Genomic DNA, 21,466 nt, shown 5'->3' on the forward strand with positions numbered 1-21,466 from the left:
GCAAGCAGTGGTCCATTGTCAGAAAATTAGATAGATGTAGGTGAATTTAAATGTTAGGATGATAGTTATGATAAGTGGATTGTTTTATGCAAGTCAGATTTTCATTTCGAACTCAGTGGGCACCAAATGAATGCTTTATGAAACATAAGAAAGTATTTCCAGACTCTGAAAAAGCTATAAAATATTCTAGCATGTGTATTAAATGCAGGAAGTTTAAGATAACTGACCTCTATTGTTTGCTTATCTCACCAGTATGGCCTTTCGGAAACAAAAATAAATGTTTCCTGTGCTAAGCTGTGTCAATTTACACAAATTCATGCCTTTTGTCATTTATCAGGTTAATACTAAATGCTCCACCTCTGATGCCACTTTCTTTCTTTCTTTTCATCTTTCTGTGTTTTAATAAATCACTTTTGAATTAAAAAAAAGACAGACAGAATGACCAGTGATAGAAATAATTACCTTGACGCGTAATCAGTGTTATGAAAGTGAACTAAAAGTTAACATTTCACAAAGGAAATGAGAGCAGAAACAGTGATGTTATCCCCTTCATCAGTGTGCGAGCGCGCCGATCTAATCCACAGAGTAAAAAATGACCTTCCCTTGACCACCTTCATAATTACCAGATCTCATAGAGTCTAAATCTCCTTACCTCCAGTGGAGTAATTATCAGTGTGACTCACTGAAAAGGCAATTGAGACAGTGGTTTATGGACTCCCATAGAGGAACGTGAGGCAGAGCAGTAATGGGGAGCTTGTTTATCCCCCCCTCACCTCTCTCGTCGGAGAATGACAGCCGTGTTTAGAGACGAGAGCAGTTCCTAAAGATACAGGGTGGGTCACATAGGACAATTTCATCAACCTGGAAAGGCTCCTCTGTAGCTTCTGATTAGCTCTTAATTTACTGCACTCCTCTCCTAAGTGAGGCTAAAGACATCCAGATAGTGCAGCAGTGTATAAGCAGCTAGATGAAAAACTTTTTCTTGGCTTTAAAGGAAGAGATGCATATGAAAGCCAGTGTGCATGCATGAATATACAAAAGGTACCATTAGATTTTATTCAGTCCTGAAACTCAGTACATTCTGTCCAAGCTTTGTGAACTATCGTTTTCTTTTTAACGGCTAGAAATACTGAATGCCTCCAACATGAGATCATCGTCTCCGACTCCTTCTGTCCGTACTTTATGCAACACAGATCACGTGCGGTTTGATAGAAGGAATGATAGTCAAAGTCCCTTTGTGTAGATGTGATTGCTATGACCCTGCAATCACTCTTCATGCTGGCCTTGCCCGGGTCTTTTCTAAGCGCTATAACATGACGACCACCTATTTTTTGCTTTTCAGAAAGGCTAAATGCATCAACAGATGTTTTCATATTTCATTTAACTCGAAAAATGCACTGTGGATGTTAGGATGACACGATACCAACAGGTAGCCAGACTCATTTACATATGCACAAACAAGCACACAGGCAAAGGGTGTATAAGGCAATTCAAGGGAAATAGTTACAAAGGCAGGTGTTGTACATCGGGAGGAAAACAAGGAGCTTGAATCAGCCCCAGAGAGAAAAGTGCTGTAATAGGTGGGTTGGCAGTGACTACTGAGATAGCGCTGGTAATGAGAGAGCAGACTGCCCGCCCTCCCACCCCACTACTCAACCGCACAGGAAACAAAAATAGCATTTTGTCTGACGAACGAGCCGGCTTTGACCTAGCCTTTCGACCTCTGGCAATCAGTCTCGCTTCGTCCTCCACTACTTCACAAGCCAGGACAGTCAGAGATAACAGTTGATTTCTACTGTGGCACTAAAGCGAAAAAAAAGAAAAAGAAGAAGAAGCTCTGAAAGAGAGATGGCAGACAGTTTCTCAAAGCGCTGAGGTTGAAGGCCTGAGACTTCTCAGCGCTGGTGTCTCGGAGTCCCAAATGATTGTTGTTAAAAGTTTAAAATTGAGTTTCGTTTGCATCTGATCATTGCGCCGCATGATCTGGCTCATCCCTCATTAGAAACATTAACATAGGCAAGTTGTGACAACACTGAAAGTGAGACCCTTGCTCTTCCACCCCTCAGGCGCGATGACTAAGTGGGAGCGCTGACTGCATCGCAGCAGACGAGAACTAGTGAATATGAAACACAACAAAGAGACAGTGGGAGATATAATGAGCTCTATAGGATCCCGGCACCCTTTTGCCCTCTCTCCATCACAAGTGAAGCTCCCGCTCTCATCCTCGGCCCTGTGTCTGCTGGAGGAAGGAGCACAAACAATTAGCTGAGACAAGCTGTTTGGATTATGTGCTCAACCAAAGCAATCAGACAGCTGTGGTTAAAAGAATGAGCTTCAAAATGCCAGTTGCCCAGTTAGAGAGGAAGGGAGGGTCAGTGGTCCTGACAGTCTTAACAAGATGACAGAATTTATAAAGCACTGCTGTTAAAGAATATAGTTACCTGCAGTGTAGCCCTTATAATAAGGCCACATGGGGCTTCTTCCATATTCCCTCTGTATTTGTTTTCTTCTGCTTCATATTCTTTTGTTGTGCCTCGTGTTCCTTGGCGTAATGGTTGGCGCTGGAGGAAATTCTTCAATCGTCTTTGATCTTCGCCTGGTTTCGATAATTTTTTGACAGAAATCTCATTTTGCCCCCCTTTTGTTTTCTCCGTCTTTGTTCCCTTTTATTCCATCTTTAAATGGGGCTCAACATTTTGTCGTTGTGAAGTTGCAAAGGAAAAGAGCCGGTCCTGTCAGGGGCTCAGCGCTTGCTAGACAACTTGCCCCAACATTTCAAGTGCGAATTGGACTCTTGCCGTTTGCACAGATGATATATAATTCATGGTGGGGGTGTGAGAGAGGTGTCAATGTGTCAGGAGGTAGAAGAAATGTAAAAGTGTGCTGTTTACTGGCCGAGAGATGCCGGCTCTCTTTGGCTGGGCTTCTGCAGAGTGAGGAAAGAGGAGGATGATCTGATCTTCATCAAATGTTCATCTGTGCCTGTCCTGGAGACGAAGTGACCACGCTAATCAAAGACTTGTCTGCCCTGATGTTTTATTCATCTTTTATGAGACAAGCATACTTAAATAATTTAAGTGCATTGATTCGGTGTGTGTACAAGCTTGTCTACGATGTGTTCACAATTGCTGGGCCGTATTATCAATAGATGTTCACAAGTCATTTTTCTGAACCAGTGTTTGTTATCAGGGCCTTTGTGTTATAAACACTGTAAATATTTAGCTTAGCTTAGTTCGGCCGTGTATGTTAATATAGTATAAATACATTATCTGCGACACTTTATATGTTATTCAGAATGACATCACAGTTTACACCCTAGTTTGTGGATTTTTAGTTTTAAAGCATGAACATTTGACTTAAAAGAGGCAAACGTAGTTAATTTAGTTATTAATAGAAGTTTAATTGAAGTATTTATTTAGTCTTTACTTTCCTAATTCTAAAAACAGGAAGTGCATTTTTCACAAAACCTGTTAATTTAGCTTGTTTAGACAGCATATGCTTTACTCAGCATAATTACCTTGCTTTTTAGTATATGAGATTTTAAAGACCGATACCGATATTTGGTGATTTAAAAATCCGATATTTTTTTCTTTCAGACACACAACGCAGAATTATATGGAGTAATTTAATAGTGTAGTCTAAGATAACGAAAGTGATGTTTAAAAAGTAATTTTGCTGTTACAACAACTCGTGGATTATTCGTTTACCACCGCCCGATAGTTCTTGAATCAACTGCCTGTTGTGGTTGTTGCAACCCAGAGACGTATTGTAGAGTGCCCTCTGGTGGGCAAACTATGCAACATCAACACTCATAGCATGATTGAAGGGTGTTTTTCTTCTTCACTTTTTACATTTTCATTTTTCTGGATGTTTTAAGCACTTTGAGGCGACTGTTGGTGGGATTTGTAAATAAACTGAATTGAATGGAATTGAAATGCTAGTATTGAAAGATCAGAGTCTACTTTCCATCCAAAGAAGTTGTAGGTTTTAAGATTAGTTTTTGACTTTTTTTAAGAACTGAAGCGGCTCTATAGTGCAGTGGTTTACACTTTTGCCTAACAAGAAAATGAGGCTGAATTCAATTTTGGGAGGAGAAACAAACTCTTTTGTGGGTTGTGTTAAGAAGGGCAAATCAAACCTGCAGAGCTACCTGCTGTGGTCACCCTCTTCTGAATAAGTGAGCAGCTGAAAGTAACTTTAACTGTGGAAACAATTACATAGGGCAGAAATGTATTTTTATTGTGCACTACACTGTAAAAAGCTAGATGAAATATCTCCATACAGATCAGTCCTGTCTCCACTAAACCCAAATTATCTTTTGCAGCACAGAAACAGTCAAATGTTGATTTCACTCTTTTCTTTTCTGTCTAAGGCTGTGTAGCATCACCGAGCAGTCCACAGCAGTCTGCTGGAAGTCAAGCGTAGCAATGATATGTTCTGATATGTAAAGTTGAGATTTGTTGTTTTTAAGCGGTTGAACTGTCAACATGTTAAGACATACACAGGTTTTAAAAAGTCTCTTCTATCCATCACATCTGTGTGTAAACTCAGTTTGTCCTTTCTTCTGTTTAGGGTGTGAAGGTCAGCTTAGATGTTGTTGTTTTTAGCCCATTTCGCACATATGGTGTTACGGTTGATTCCTTTAGTAGAAATCATTCGTTGTCTGTGTTGTGCTGTGGCTTTCGTCTGACATTCAAACATAAAGTGTGTGTTTGTGTGTGTGAAATGACAGAAGATCCACCAAGTTGTGTATTCTGGTGTTTGGAGTGAACTGCACAGCGGTCACACCAACATGTTTTTACATTTGTTTTATGTCAGGTGTGCTCTCTGGGTACTTGGTAGTATCTGCATGTCTGGTGTGGCTGCAGCTTGAGTGTTAACTGATTTTTTTTTTAAACAGCATAAAAATTTATAAGCATTTAAATGTTGGAATTACTTTCTAATGGCACGCTATTATTGGATCCAATTAGTTAATGGGTTTATTTCTGAACTCTTACAGAGAAGATGGATGTCTCTTTCTTATGAGATTTTGAGCCATTAAACCAAAGATTCTTTCTTTCTCCGAGTGACAATGACGACTTTTGGCTCCGGAGAGCAATTATATCAGTCAGGCTTGATAGCTTTGTCCTCCAACTAGCTAAATTGAATTCAGTGACTCCATCATGCAGGCTAAAAACCCAGGAGGACCTTGTTGTGGCTCCATGCAATTTACATCTGTCTTTCACTGTTTACCCTATGCATCCCACACTCTATGTGTGCATGTGTTTCTGTCTTTGGTGTGAAAATATTCTACAGATAATGAAGGCCTCTTGTTTATGTGCTGAAACGCTTCTGCAGCGTGTGGCTCAGACACTACGAAGAATCAAACTCCTGTCCTTTCATCAACAGCTACCTCATCACTGAACTCCCAGCTCCAGCACCTGCAGCAGCTCCAACAGATGCAGCAGCACCACCACCAGCAGCAGCAGCAACAACAGCAGCAGCAGCAACAGCAACATCAGCAGCAGCAACAGCAGCACCACCATCACCAACAGTCTCACTCCCATAACCAGAACCAGCTGTCATCCCAGCATCACATGACCCCACCCAGCCAGCAGCAGCAGCAGACCTCCGTCCCGTCTCCAGCCTCCACCTGCTCCTCCACCTCCGGGCAGCCGCAGCAGTCCCCGCCGCACCGACCCAACCAGTCTCCGGCCCGCAGCCTCCCGTCACCCGTCACTCCACCCATGCCTTTGCCCGTGAGTCCACAAACTAACATGTATTTGTAGATAAGCACAGGTCCAGCTTCTCCTCTCTCTAAAACAACTTCTAATTCAGCACACTCTATTTGGATTTTTGGCTGGAGGTTGCTGGAAAATTAATTGCTAAGCCCCAGATACGTAAAAAATGTGTACTCCCTGACAGGTTAATGAGTGATTGGTGGAGGCCACTTGGTGTCACTAGGCAAAATCGGTCTTAAAGACATATGCAGTGTCAAAGACATAGGCGAGTGATTGGTGTCGTTAGATTAAATAAGATTAAAATTGGCCGCTAGCAGATTCACATGTCAGATGATGACTTGTCTGCAAAGTCTCTCTAACAAACTGGAAATGGAAAACCACTTAAACTAGCATGTTTTAAAAAACCGAGCTTTTACTTTGAAGGCGAAGTTGGCAAGTTGGCATCTTCCTTGCAAACTACATCAATCTTCTAGTAACCAAAACAATCATAAGGAGGTTTTTGGTGCCGCACTTTCTTTGAGATCTATTTATTCCAGCAACAGCAACCACTTGCCAACCATTCAGGGAATATACATTTGTCCTTGTCTCTAGAGGTTGCCAGGGGGTTGCCAACTGGTATGAGTGAGGGTAGATCTAAAGTGGATTTGGCACTTCTGATTGGTTTTAATCCAACCTGTTCACCTACATCAGTACTCTTATATTTACGTGGATTGAGGTTTCATTTTTGGTCTTTATTAGTTCTGTTTTGGTGTAGAATGTAAATATTTAAAAGCTATTTTAAATAATATCAGAACAGAGTTAAAACGTATTTATTATCATGTCACTGCCGTTGCCCATTAATTTGTTCTTTTTATTAATACAGATTATCTACGTCAACCATAGTAACAATAGCTCTGCTCACTGATCTTGCAGTAAGGCCAGGAAGTGTTTCTTTTTAAAAAGAAAAGTGCTTCATGAGCTGACATGTGGATGTGAATCGCATCATTGTGGCCTTTAGCAGCAGCTGTATACTCTGCGCTCGATTGTTTGTCTGCAGATGATCTTTATCAAGTGGTGTCCATGTGGACCTATTAGAATATGCATGTTTTTATTGAAGCCTTGACGCACTTGAGCACATCCAACCTCACAGCCAGGCGAGACGCATTAATCGTATCCTGCTGCTGCAGATCGAGGAGGGATTCTGAGGTTATCTATCCTTAGGCTTTCCAGTCGTAATCAGTCCTTTAATCTTTGCTGCTCTTCCCACTCAACCTCCTTTTTAGTCACTTTGTCTGTCCATCCATCTCTGCCCTTCTGTCCGTCTGCCTGTCACTGTGTGACGATAATAACCTATTTTATATCCCTGTGGTTTCATTTCTGGTGGAGACTGGCCAGGGTCGCCTTTCTGTCCCTGGTCACATTCATCAGCGTCAGACCCTTATTGGGTTGTGGTGCAAGCTTCTTTATGGCCAGGATGAGTTGGGCTATTTGTTTCCCCTCGCAGCCCTCTCCGGCCCTGTCACGGCCTAGTGAGACTCAGCAGGAAAAACAGCCTCTGGATTTAATGGGCTCCAAAGGCTGGCCGCTACATCGCGCCAAACAGGCTGTCCGGTCTGACTGTGGATACAAGAGCTCCTGACCAACATACAGATCCACACATTAAGCTTGCATCAGACAGTGTGTAAACACCTTAAGTAACAGATACTCTCTTAAGCTTTAATATGCTAGGAAACCACCACTTGGTTAAATTTCCAAGAATCTAAACAAAAGCAGCAGAACCATTGTTATTTCGAAACAAGCTCACTGCGTGTCTGAGTTCCCGAGCTTTATCGAGGTGGTGTTTCTGTAAAGGAAGCAGGGTTGCTGATTACGATGACTGAGGACAGACCTTCTTTGAGGGGGCCAGAGGGGCCACATCGGGTATCATTAAGATATTGCCTCATCAAATAGGATTATAGTGTGTGTGTGTGTGTGTGTGTGTGAGAGTGTGTGTGTGTGTGTGTGTGTGTGTGTGTGTGTGAGAGTGTGTGTGTGTAGAAGAAGAAGCAAAATGGCCATAAAAGGTTTAGTTTCTCTGGGTCATTGCTGGGATTTTCAAGGGGTGGGTTACACAGGGAGGGGCTCTCTGAAGGACAGGCCGCGGCCTCAGCACCCTCTCATGGCTGCAATAGGATTTAAACTGCAGCTCCGCCTCCCTCCGCCGCTTGGGTCAGTGATTGGATTTTCAGTCCCACGTCTCTGGTTCATTTACAGAAGTTTTTAAATTCAAAGCACTTCCCCGAGTGGAGACTTTCTCGTGCGCACGTGAGCACCGTCACCCCGATCGTGCTTTTGTATGTTTTAATGAACAGCACAGAAGGGCATTTCTGGTGTTTCTGTGTTTTACCCAGAGGAACCAGTGTGTGCAGTAAAGTGGAGTCATAATTACCATAATACAATGAGCATTTTGCAGATAACACCCCTATTTCCTACCGTCATTATTCAAACAAGTAGAATCACTCAGCCATTCAACTATTTGCAGAAAAGACTGCACAGCGCCGCAGAGAGACAAACACTCATTATGTTCCAATTAATGTCCCATTGTAATTCTCTTCTCATGGGAGGTGTGTGATATTCTTTGTAAACTCACAGAGAAGAAATCCTAAGCCTTCATTACATCCCTGGTGTTTTTGAGGGTTTGGCATTTTTTAATTTGTGAGTCAAATTTCATTAATTAGCTCATTAATACTCGTATTAGACTACAAATCGTACAGCAGCAGACCGAACCCCCTCGAGTCGGTGTTTTAAACTTATATTAGTGAAGCTAATGTGGTTAAATGAAGGGAGAATTTACCTTCCTACACCTTTCACACACTCTATCTGCAGCTCCCCAACATGCAGAGTGCAGTCAGAGGCAGCCTGGAGCTGCCTGAAATAGCCACCACAGTGATGACAAATAGACAGAGGAAGATTATGAAATTTGCTTAAGTGCGTTAATGGGCTGATTGTGGGAGCCCGCTGGATTTTGCTGGAAGTTGATTGATTAGAGCTGCGGGTTTTCTCCACGCCCGGAGAGCTCAGGGATTTGACGGGGTAAAGGCGCGCCAAGTCTGTTACACCGGAATTGATCTTAATTAGATCTGAAAGACCTGCCACAGCAGAATGGTCTCGGCGATTAAAATGAAAAACAGGAGAAATTACTGATCAAATTAATCATAATGTCGGGCTACAGCTGTAGGTCTGGTGTAATTTGCCACTCCAGTGAGTTACATCAGCCCAGGCAGGGGAAAGGAGAGGCAGTACATACTGATCCATGGCAGCGGGAAGCTTAGGCCAGCCTATCAAATGTCTTATTCCAGTTCGTCTGCCCGGACCCTCCTGACCCTGCTGCGCCATCCAGCGGAGGCCCAGCATCCGTCTCTTTGTGCCTCTAATCTAATTAGTTGCTTTTTATTGCCCCCTTTTTTTACCCTTCTACATTATGTCTTCCTCCATCCAGAAACTGCACCCTTTACAGTGCTGCTGTTCTTGTCATGGCTGTCTTGTCACCAGCGTGTTGTGTGTTCACTAATAGCTTCTGACCTTGGTCCAGTGTCTGGCTGGCTGGTTTTCGGGGGGCCTGGCGGAGGTGGAGGCGTCCTGTCTTCCTCCTCCGTCAGACTCCCGCCGTCTGTCTCTCTCCCCTTCGTAGTCGTCTCCTTGATCGCTGTCAGAGCCCCACACTGGGCCTGTCCACTCTCCATCCACACACTCATAGGGGTAATTACAGCCTAGGGGCCTGCCTCCTATCCCTGTGCTCCACAATTTACCACCAAAGCGTCCACAGACATCTCTCTTCTTCCCCACTGCACCCCGACATCACAAGACTGCAGGGCCTCAACCCACAAGTGCTGCAATTACCTGAGTCTCTCCTCAATCCTTTTCTCTCTCCCTCTCCTCTCTCTCTCCCCCCTCCACGCTCTCCTCTCCACCCCTTTGGCTCCCTCACTATTCCCTGGCAATCAGCCTTCATTAGAAGCCTCTGGTGAAAACCCATCGTCACCAAGGTCAGCCGCTGCCAACCACAACGGCCTTTCAGAGGCCTGGCTGTCTGCACTCTCCATCTTTCCTCACCTCCTTGCCATCCTCCCATTCCTCCTCCTCCTCCTTTTCCTCCCCATTCCTGCTCACTCCACCATCCTCCTCAAATCTCGGGCCCATCACTGCTGCTTTTGTCTCCAGCTGAGGCCCCTTCAGACACTCATGTCACTGTTTTCCGCTGCAGTGCACTTTTACTTATGTCAACCACTGTTAAAATCACCACTGTCCAATTTGCTCCAAATGTCTCCCTTTTTTTTTTGTGGGGGGGGGACGGACATTTTTCCCATTATATTATCATGTGTATTAAATGAGTCTTGCACATCGATTAATTGATTTTCCAGATCAGCTCCGTGCTCATTGAATTTAGCAAAGAGGGAGCCGCCGTCATTCTGCAGGATATTAAATCAAAATTAAAATGACATGCTTAAATGTGGGCCCAGTGGCCCACGCTGGGCAGCGTTTACGTTAAAAGGGAAAAGTCGCTCTTAAATGTTGAAATAAAAAGAATTACAAAAACATTATTTGAAATGATTTCTTCCAGTAAAAAGTGCTTTGAGTGTCTTTTTTCTGCCAGTTTTGGCGAGGAAGATACAATTAATGGAAATGACAATTAAAAAGACCATTTAAAAATATTTATGCATGAGAATAAAAGTTGGGCGTTCTTCTCTTATAATTTTACTTTCATGTAGAAGCTTTAAAGTGTCCTCACGTCCTGGCATTATCCGCAATAACACCTGCTTTAAATCCCCAGATTTCAAATAAAACTTTTAAATATATACTCGCGGTATATGATGGCAGGCTGTGTGTTTAAATGGCTGCTGGTAGCTGCGTGGTTTTAGAGCATGAGCGGGCCCTCGGCTCTCCAGCAGCTCAGCCTAGCCTCTTATTAATGCACAGGAGATCCGGCTCTTAAGAAGGCAGAAAATTGCCTTACATAACAAGCGCTCCACAATTTAGAAATACAAATGTGCACTGTTGACTGAAGCAGAAAATAAGACTGTTGCCCATCAACAGCACCACATTTCATATGAATAATTATAAAGCATGGGAGCTAGATGAGGAAAACAACCTGACCATGACAGCTCTACTACTTTTATTTACTTCAAATGAGGGATTAGGCAGGGAGAAAATCTAGAGACTTAAGGAGTGACGATGAGCCTTGAATTTCTAAATAAGGCGAAAGTTAAATTTATCATATTTCGCAAGGATCCTCTGGAAAACTGTGAGGGCACTTTCACTTTTAAAACTGCACCCACATTGCACCTTGCACTTACTTTTTGGCTTTTCTGGTTTTGTTGAGTTTTCAGAGCTCGCCAAGTTGATATTTCCGTCACTTTTTCTTTTTTTTTCTTTTTTTAAATCTGCAATCCTTCTAAGCCTGGCCCCATTACTCTCGAGGTGGGCAGAGGGCTTGCAGCTCAGACACCCAGCAGAAAGGCACAGCTCCCTGATCAGCCCACATGGACACTGGGGGCAACACGCATTAGACGCCCACAGGGGAGCCCTCAGATGGAGCACCGAGCTAGGGCTCACCTAACAGTGGAAAAGGAATAGGGTTTCTTTAATTATGAGGCAGGGCTGTGACATTGAGTTCCCCCCTTTCTCCTCCAGCAGCCTCCCAGACACCGTCTAAGTGCTCCGCTCCGCTGAGGAGGCCAGTCCCCCCGCGGGGCGCGATTCCACTGCCTGTAATTTCTGATGCCCATTAGTGACCGCAAACAGAGCACCGGGCTCGCACGAGGAATACAGCTGCGCGGCTCTGCCACGCTGTAAAAAGGCCCTTTTAATGCAATGTTATTGCATTATACCCTCCTCATAGAGCAAGTCAAAAGTCCCATTTGTGGTCTCTGCAGAATATTATCAGAAATTCTTCTCTGCAGTGTTTCCAGTCGTAGTAAGCCGGGGCTGGATTTGGTGTATATTTTTGTAATATGAAGTGGGCTGTGTGGGTTTAAATTCCTTTCATTTGCACCTGCACTCTCTGAGGAGCTTTTTTGCATTTTCTCCCAACCCCAACCCCCACCTCCTCTGTCTACCTGCCCTTTTTCATTATTAGCGGGAATGTACAATTGATGGGTTTTGTAAATAGACTCAACTGGAATCCAAGAAAAGTGCACTTCCTTGAGTCAACTCCTCAAAGGTGGGGGGAAACCTTTGAAGTCGAAACTGAGATAATCAATACAAATACGGCGGCATATTTCATCAATTCACTTCTCCACTTATGCTGATTTAGCTCATGCCAACAACTCTGTATTTGTTTCTTTTTCTTTTTTTTTCTTTTTTGGGGGGGAGGGATATGGGGGGGGGGGGGAGCGAAGGAGACATGGACGGAGGGGAGGGAGGGTGGTGGATTTATTGATCAAGAGTGACCACATCTTAGCCACAGAGCCCCTCTCTCGTGATTAATCTTAGGGCTCAGAGTTGGCCAATGACACATGACAGGCCTCCTCCTCAAACTCCTCCATTTCTCTTCATTACTGGCCGTATTTTTGGACACCACTGTGGAGAGTAATCATTTACCTTTATTGTGTTTATAAAGCTGCGGCATGGATGACCCTTCCTATATTGAATTGAGGACATCAAAAGATCACTGGACATTGATTAGGAAGATATTAAAGTCATTCAAATGCTATATTTATATGTCAAACAACAGCAGAGTGAAAAGAGATGCCATTTCCACCTAAACGAAAAGCAATGGGATGTAATCAGTCCAGTGGAAATACAACTCAAGAATCAAGAAATATGGTTTATTAAACATTGAATATTTGAGGTAATGCTCATCTAAAGGCTGAGAAGAGTCTTTGTTGATTCTCCACAGTCGGATCGCCTAATGATTTGATTTTTCATTTTCTCCCGTGGCCAGGTACCCACTTTAAGAAATCATAGCCGGAGCAGCAGTATATTTTCCCGCAACGCTGGTTGCCGCTGTGATTTCCAGCCCAGCGCTAGTATGGTACAGAAATAACTGCACCAAATATGTCACATCATGAGCTGAAATGGTCAGCACTTTCCTGTAGATACTTAATCACCAAGTAGTTTCAAATTTAATACATCTGGAAACAGCTAAATATTATAGATCATTCTCCAGGAAGAGGAATAGTGTTGGAGGACTGTAGTATAACTTATATTTTTACTCTCCGAGTGTCCCCTAACCAGTGGAAATATACTGCTGCGGTGATTAATGACAAGGAACCCGCTCTGAACCGCCGTGCCTCACAATTATCAACAAATGGGCTGGAGCAGATTTTATGTAATGATTAAAGCTGCTGTTAATTTCACATGAAGGTAATGAGCGGGGAGATTGACGGCCACTGTCCGACACTCCATCATCCCTTTATAGTTAGTTTAAACGTTTTCACGACTCTTTTCCTCCCTCATTTGCATTTCGCCTCATTAGATATGGCCATTTCTGAGACCGCCCGCGATATCCATTTCCTGGAGTTAATGCATTTTATTTGATCAGCCAAACCGCCTCAGTTAACTAGCTGTCATTCTGGTCTTCCATATGACATCACTCCATTAGCACCCGCCGTGCCACCTCGGCCACCTCCACGTCCACACCCGTTGCCACCACCATCCCTACGCTGCCTTAAGCAATTACAATGCCCGACTGTCAGCGGATGCAGCGTTATTGTATTTTGCCGGGTGTTATCTGCCCCAGTTGTTCTATCTGTCTTTCACGTTCCAATATTTCTCCTCAAAAATGGCTCTTTTTGGGGTTTATTTTTCACAACGGCTGGAGCTGAGGCCCAGTGGTGAGCAATATTTGGCGCTGGGAGGGCTCAGAGTGCACGACCACGGTGCGAGGCCCCCGCCAACCAAGGGACTAGAGGTGTTTTGGAGGGCCTAATGGCATTTTGATGTTCATAAGCACAGCGGATGTGAGGAAGGGGAGGCAGGGAGGTGGGGGAGAGGCTTTTTTGGGGGAGGAGGGGAGTCAGCAGAGGACTGTCAGCGGAAGACTTGCAGAGTCCTGACAGACACAGAACGTGTTTTCTCATGTCACAGCTGATTACATTCACTCCGGAGTGGGAAAAGAGCAGGGAGGAGACAGAGATGTGGGGCCAGGACGGACGAGGGAAGCTTCCATGTTGCTCCAGATAAAGGACATTCTCCTCATACAGAAACAATAGTGGTATTGACTGATGATTTACCCTGCTGGGTCCACTTTGATTCAGCTGTGGCTGGATGATTGAGGGTAAAACTTTCCGATATTTTTGTAGATGATTGTTTCTACCTGTAAAAAGTTTGTATGTAACCACTTTCAGCATCAGGTCAATTCTCTTTGAAATTTCCCTGTTAGGTTAAACGCACGTTTGATTCTTTTCTTGACTCACAGATGAGCAGAAAATACGCTTCGCACAAATCCCCGAGCCCGAGCGTAGACAAATCTGCCCCCCCCCCCTCTTGCTTGCACCTCCACCACTTGTCCATTTATCTTTGCTCTTTTTTTGTCTAGTGCAGGCCCCGAAAAGGGGGAGAAAAAGCAATTAAGTTTAAAACGGCCACATGAAAAGAGCAAAAACCAAGAATAAACTCCAGTTGTTCGTGTCAGACGATTTTATTTTCAGGGGTCTCTCCACGGTTTGCGGGGACACTATTTTTCCCTCTATTCCTGAGATTACACGGGTTGCTGCACCAGGTGACCCTCATGGTCAAACAAGGCAACGGAGAGCCCGGCGGAGTTTAAAGACTCCCCCCTTCATACCGAAAAAGATGCATTTTTAACAATTTGCAGGCTTTTTTTTCCCTCCCCGCCAGACACATTTATTTTGTGTGTGTTTATCCCCGTGTATCCTTGCAAGTTTGCCTATATTAAACCAGGAGAGCGAAGCAGCTGGAGGGGGCTAAAGGTGACAAAATGTTGTCACATGATATAATGGAGGCTTTGAATTTGCTGGCTTGAATTTTACCTTAAAACTGTTAGTTGTTTTTTTTTTAAATAAACACACCGACGTGAGCTTATTTCAACACTTGCGTTAAACCGGAGCATCCCGATCTGCCAAAAATCTTCTCAGACGCCCTTTTTCGTAGCGAATGAAAAGAATAAACCACAATGGTTAACATGCAGGCTCTACAAACTGGATGATCACTGTTTATCTCTTCCAACACATGCAATCAGTACAAATGCTAGGCCAGCTCTGTCATTTTGTGCCTCCCGCCGAGGTGTTGAGAGGAGTCACCGTGGCGGAAAATCACCTGTTTAGGTGTTGAACACAGCCTCGCCTCTCCTTATTCCTTGCTCTCCTTCCAACTGCTATCCATATTATCCCGTGCCAGAGACGCGGCAATAAAGCCTGCTCTCTTTTCACCTAGATTTACCCGAATAACATAGCATCTGAAAGGCCTATCATCGAATGAGGCTCAATGATAATATTTCAGATAAATCTGAAAGCTTCTCCAACAACCCATCACTCACACAATGACGCCGAGCGCAGCAGATTTTCAGGCAGACTCTGGGCGTGCTCGCCTGAGCAGATCACATTATCTGTGTGTTGATCTGTAGCCTCTGTTTAACTCTGTTTAACTGACCGTGTTGGCTCTTCTCTGTGTCCCCATTCACAATCGCAGCGCCCTCAGTGCTGTGTTTTCACCCAAACGGCTCAAAGAACTCTCAAGTCAGCATTTTACATTCACAGCCTGTCTCACCTGGGCTACCACAGCGGCCGGAGCAGCTTTTATTTCTTCTTCAGGTAGACGAGGGGAGGAGATCGTCTGCCTCTCAGTTTCTCAGTCTCGCTACAAGTCGCTTCATACATGTGGTATTTTTCAGGATTAGCAGTTTTTAGGCTTTGCTGCTGATGATAATGTGGGCGATAATGCTGCTTTGTGTGCGTTCTGTGTGAAAGACAAAGCTGGTCAAATAGATCACGCCCTGTGATCTCCATTTCTTTTCTTTTTTTTTTTGCTTTTCTTTTTTTGTTTTTGTTTTTGAAAAGACATTTTAAAAGCCAAGAAAGCACTACTGGGAGCAGCATGCCAGAGGAGGATGTGGAGCCGTTTCAGCTTTCATGTGTCACCGACTTTTCAAAACATTCTCGACTGATTCTCAAAGTTTTTCCACAACAATCATCAATTCACATTCGCCTTTGAGCGTATACGAAGTCAGCGGTGATGACTCCTTTTTATCCGTCTTCCAGGAAAGCATTACTGCTGTTATTTTTTCATCACAATAAAGGTACTTTTGCTACGAATCTCTCTACAATTTTTGCTTTTCTATAATGATAGTAATAAAGGTAAAAGTATAATCAAAGCTTTTCCCGACACAAAATTGGGCTCCATACGGCACAGTTATTTTTTTGGCTATATAATTAATAAAATTTCATCTTATCCTATCGAGACTCTTCATCCTCTTATGGGGACATTACATTTTGGCTTTTCTGCCTCTTATACTTCCTTCTAATCAATAAATACAGTTTTTAAACAACGGTGACAGAGCTGTGCTATGCTGTAAAATAAACCCACTGTCCCCATCTGTGTCTGTTTAAATTTGATGCTCAGTTTTTATCTTTATAAGGTCCAACTAATGCCAAATAGCTAGAGGAAATTATAAATGCACCCCAAACAAGAGCTCAGGCCTCCGGAGGATAAGCTTGAGTAAATTAAACCCCACTTAAAAGTTGCATCTGGAAAGCCAAAACCTGTTTAGTGGGAGCCAAAGTTTTCTGTACATAGAAAAAAAATCCATGTGTAATATAACCACTTACACTTTTATCAGGATATGCCATTTGTCAGTACAGTCACCGTTATAAATCAGGTTTTTCCTGGGTTATGTAGGAGCCTCTGGGGGGCTACTTTGTACCTAAGCACAATCGGTGTGTATGCAGTAAAGGCAGTGAGTCTGTGTTACTTGAAAGAAAACTGTGTTTCCCTGTTATTTATGACTGTCTGACAAAATGAAACCCAATTAACAAAGCTGGTTAAATAACAATAATGTTGGTTTTATTGATTCTACTTAAAACCGCTGCAAAAAATTAAAACATTTTTGCATGAAAAATCCTTTAAATATGTCACTGATAAGTAGTCACGTATAAAACCGAATTAATTGCTTACACTGCCAAATGCTTCCAGCCCTTTGAGATTATTAATGTGCACATGAAATTTGAATTATAATTTATCAGTGTTTAGCAAGGATGTGGGTCAAAGGGCAGTTTAGTAAAAGCAAATGCATCTTTTAGAGAAAATATAAGAGTAAAGTCTTACTCTTGTTTTTTATCTTCTAATGGGGACATAATGGAGATTCAAACATACTAAAAATGACACGTTGTGTAAGAAATACTGGCTGCCATATGATACGTACATGCATCTCCCATTGTTGCTTCTGTACATTGATGCTCTTTAATGTAGCAGCACTGTAAACTCAGATAATCCTGCCTGTGTAGTCGATGTGCTGTAGCTGTGCTGCTTAGGTTAGTCTTTATTTCAGCTTGAATTCTCTTATGCTACATATATACAGCTAAAAGTAGGCGCGCAGTTTTTCAGCGTTTTGAGATGTTCAGATATCCAAAGGACAACTGCTGGACACATAAAAGACAATCTTGCGATTATCGAGGAAAAACTGGATGACTTTCAGACGAGAGGAGGCAATATCAATCACGGCCAATTTGAGGCCACCAACATGAAATATGATTTCATAAGACAAATGCAGTGTCATTCTTAATGTGCTTAACCTTTACTGTCAATGAAAAAGTATCGATCGCTCGGTGGCATTTTTTCATCATTTGATTTCGAAAAGTGTAATAATATATATATGGTGGTGGGGTACGGTAAAAGATGAATGGCGACTGGGTGATCTCAGATGAACAGAGCTGAATTCGCTGCAGAGAAAGTGTGGAAAAGTTGATGTTTCTGGGGAGACTTTTTGTCGCAGCACGCTGTATTTTAAATCTTGTAAATAAACCCTGCTTTTAATTTAAGCATGTACCCGACCAGCATTAGCAGCGGGGAGCGGGCAGCCTGCTTCTTAAGCAGTGTTTCTATTATTTCTCTATTCTGTTGAGTAATTGGGAGGTCTCCTATCTCTTCTTGGTCTTTGATCTACTTACTCAACCTAATAAGACTTTGCTCTGCTGCACTACAACCAAATCAGCAGTGCATTTTCAGCCCCCTAATAAGTGGTTAGCTTGATTTATATGGGTAATCTCAGCAATGTGGCAGAGCTCTACAACCTCTCCCTGATGCACCGAGCCTCTTTTCACAACCACAGGCCAGACCAGATGAGTCCATTACAGCGAGGGCAAAGGCGGTCATTTTAACCCTCCTTTGCTTCAGCTGTAACAGTGAGTCAGAGGATTTCTGAGTCGAAGCATATTGAAGCGGTTTTACCATACAGTGATGCATGGCCACGCCGCCTGGCTCTATTGTGAGAGCGGGAAGCTGTTGGGTCATTGCTGCGGGTGGAAAGACTCGGCTCGGCCCGTGGGGAGCCCCGGGGGCCAGAGAAAGCACTTAGAGTGGTAAAATGGCCACTTATTCACAGCCGCCCTCCTGTTTTCGCTGCTCCTCCCTACCCTCGAGCCTCCCACTGGGTCCAGGAGCACAGACCTCTGGGAACTATATGATGGACTGTGCAGCCCTCACTGCAGTTGGCCTATTCTGGCCCCACAAACAATAAACAAAAGTGTGACGCCTGTAAACCTGCATCTGTAGGAATCTGTATTGTGCTGTAAACATCTGCACTGGTGCCATCAAACAATGTCTTCGCCCTCTCCAGATGAATCCTCTGGCCAGCCAGGCGGCGGTAGCGGCAGCAGCAGCCATGGGATCCATCGCCGGCTCACAGGTGTTTGGCAACGCCCTGTCAAACCTGCAAGGGGCCACCGGGCAGCTGGTCACCAACGCACAAGGACAGGTGAGTGCAACGAGCTTAAATATAGGGCTGAATAAAAACTCCAGAGAGCTCTAGAAGATGCTGGGAGTTCATCTATCACGTATAAAAAAAGTGCAGCTCAGAATAAACCGTCTGATCTTTCCACGCAGACTTCTAGTAGCTAGTCTTAAAGTTGTTTGTCTACAATCCAGTAGCCGCCCCACATCATGTTAAGCATTTTGGGAATAAACAAAGCCCTTCCTTCTTTTATCCTCACGCGCAGCAAAACGCTGACCTTGTCATATTCACAGGGTGGCTGCAGAATTGTTCCATCAGTAGCCAGAGGCTTGAACGATGATGCTTGTCATTGCAGGGCCTTATCTAATGAATCATCTTATCTCAGGTGCACACAGCACATATTAAAGGAAGATTGTATGGACCGCGTGCCCTTTCGTGCCACATCGTGTTATTTACTTTAACCCCTGTTTCATCGCTGTTTCACACTTGCACTGTATGCTGATGTTGAAGCATTTCTTAGCACAAAAACATGCTGGATTTTAAAATTAACCGACTGCAGGAGCATTTCAGAGCCACCAGTTCGACCGCGCTTCACTGCGTATAGTAAAGTGTGTCCGAACTCTTGATGCTAAACGTTGCTAATGAGACAGTATGGACTTCCCTGGCTCACAAGGTGCCTGGAGCACTGGGAACAGATCACTGTGGATATGGACTTGACGGGATGCTCTGTGCTTTTGTAGTGTCTTGGTGGCTGACACTCCCTGACATAATCAGGTCACAGAGACGGTCAAAGCCTTAGGCTACATCCTTTGCTCCCCACCTCATTATTCCTCAGCATTATTCAGACGGAGGGCTCTGAAACATGCACTGCCCTATCAGAAGGTCCTGCCCCTCCTCCCCCCAACCACAGAAAATATTATACAGGCTAATGCGTACCTCAAACAAGGCTGGAGGTCTAACAAACACACACAGCGGCTTTATTTTGTCTTTACTAGCGAGCAGCTATTATCTTTAAGATGTGTCTTAAACTGAATTTAGGGACAAGTTATGTGTCATATCTGTAATACACGAGTAAAAAGTTACCTTTCCTTGAATTTAAATTGTGCCTCTGTGCCGCTTCCTCTGCCAACTCTCCCAAAAGACCTTTTCATAAGCAAGCGCTCTGAGAACCTTGAGAAGTGTCAGACCTGGTGGATGTTTGGAGTTCAGTATGTTTTTAAATCTTAATTATATTGGCCCAAGCTTTTTTTTATTCTCCAAGGGAAATCAATGAGGCTCTTTTATCCTCACTGCCTCTGCAACAGTGATTAACAGCTGCGGATAAAAGGCACAATTATTAAGTCACTGTCACTCCTGAGATCTTTTTTTTCTTTTTAAACAAATCTCTGGCCGTTTTGTGAACCTCTTCTCTTCGGTGCAAATTCTTTTCTCGCTGTTTTAAAATGCAGTTAAAACTGCATTGAGCACTGGGGACATTAAGGGCTGTTACCTGACTTAAATCCCTGAAACGATCCTGGTATGGTTAGGACAGATTCCTTGGCTTTGTGCATGAACATCACATCTCTCCCAGCATCTTCTACCTTTCACGTCATGTGCTGACGCAACAGGTAAGAGTTGCACTTGCTGTTAACCTGCAAAGTAAGTTAAAACAGGTGAAGCTGAGCCACAATACCATATAGAGTTAATTGTATATGAATACAGGAAATAGAGATAGAATAGAGGCAGATAGGAAACAGGAAATATCTTCTGTGGTGCACCATTATTAGTGTGCTGTTTGAAGCTTTAATTTGCTGTAAGCGCTAGCTTTCTTTAGACTTGTATGTTGACACAAGTCCAAACTTCCCAAACATTTTCCTTCCCGAGTTTCAATTCACTGCATGAACAGTGGTGGAGAGAAAATGGGCAGAGATATTGCCTGGCCACCATGGCTAAAGACACAGATTGCCCTGGCCGGAGAGATGAGATGGCATTTCTGCGGAAACAAGAGCAGCATAATCTTAATGAGTTCTGCTGGGTGGATAGAGGCACGTTTCTCACATGTCATTCCACGAACTGGAAAGGGAAGCAAACATGGGAAGCCAAATAAAGGTGAGAAAACGGAAAGGCATGCGAGGAGAGGGAGTTAGCAGTGAATGGGAGGAGTACCTGAAGGCTGCGTATTTATGAAATGGTTGTGTGATGAAAGAAACCGACAGCTGGACATTTTCAAATAGGAAATGATTTTATTTATCCATGAAATTCAGGCTAGCTGTAGAGTAAGAGAATTCACTTCTGGTTGCTTCAGGGGACTGCAGGTTTGGAAGTACACAGTCAGAAAACATATGCAGAGTAGCTTCATATATAAATATATTATCATAATAGCTTTAGCAATTGCTAAAAAAGACTCAAAAACAGGACTTTAACTGTGCTGTTAACTAGATAAATTAGTTTGTCACATGAAAACATTTTCTAGCTTCACTACTAGAGTAGCTTTGGTTGAATCATAGTTTAGCTCCCTCCCCCTGCTCTTTAAGCCACCTTTCTTCTGATTGGCTGTCCCTTACAAACAGAAGATCTGAAGTGCTGGTGGGTGGGGCTTCTATGCTCACTGCCAGAGATAACGTCATTCACTCGTTCACTCATTCACTAACTCGTGTGTAGAAGTATGTTTTGGAAAAATGTAGCTTTCAATTTGTAAAACGTGCCCCACTCAGTTTTGTTCACAACCAATTAACTTATGCTTGCTACCTGCAGTCTGCACGATGCCATCCCCACATTTTGTTATATATGGAAAAAGTTGTTCCAATAACCAAGCCTGCACCTCTAAGGCAAAAAAGCAGGAGAACCGAAGAAACGAAAACAACTGTGTCTGAGGAGAAAGCCAGAAAAGGTGCATATTTTC

General features: G+C 43.5%; 1 protein-coding gene across 1 annotated transcript in view; it reads left to right on the forward strand.

Moving 5' to 3' along the window:
- Window positions 1-21,466, forward strand: part of pou6f2 (POU class 6 homeobox 2) — a 76,812-nt gene that overhangs the window by 40,789 nt on the left and 14,557 nt on the right. Inside the window, 2 exon segments of the mRNA XM_040043697.1 lie at window positions 5,412-5,738; window positions 18,472-18,609. Of these exon segments, the coding sequence (XP_039899631.1) occupies window positions 5,412-5,738; window positions 18,472-18,609 (465 nt within the window).

This window comes from Simochromis diagramma, unplaced genomic scaffold (genome assembly GCF_900408965.1).
Source record: "Simochromis diagramma unplaced genomic scaffold, fSimDia1.1 OVJJ01000602.1, whole genome shotgun sequence".
Taxonomy (NCBI): Eukaryota; Metazoa; Chordata; class Actinopteri; order Cichliformes; family Cichlidae; genus Simochromis; species Simochromis diagramma.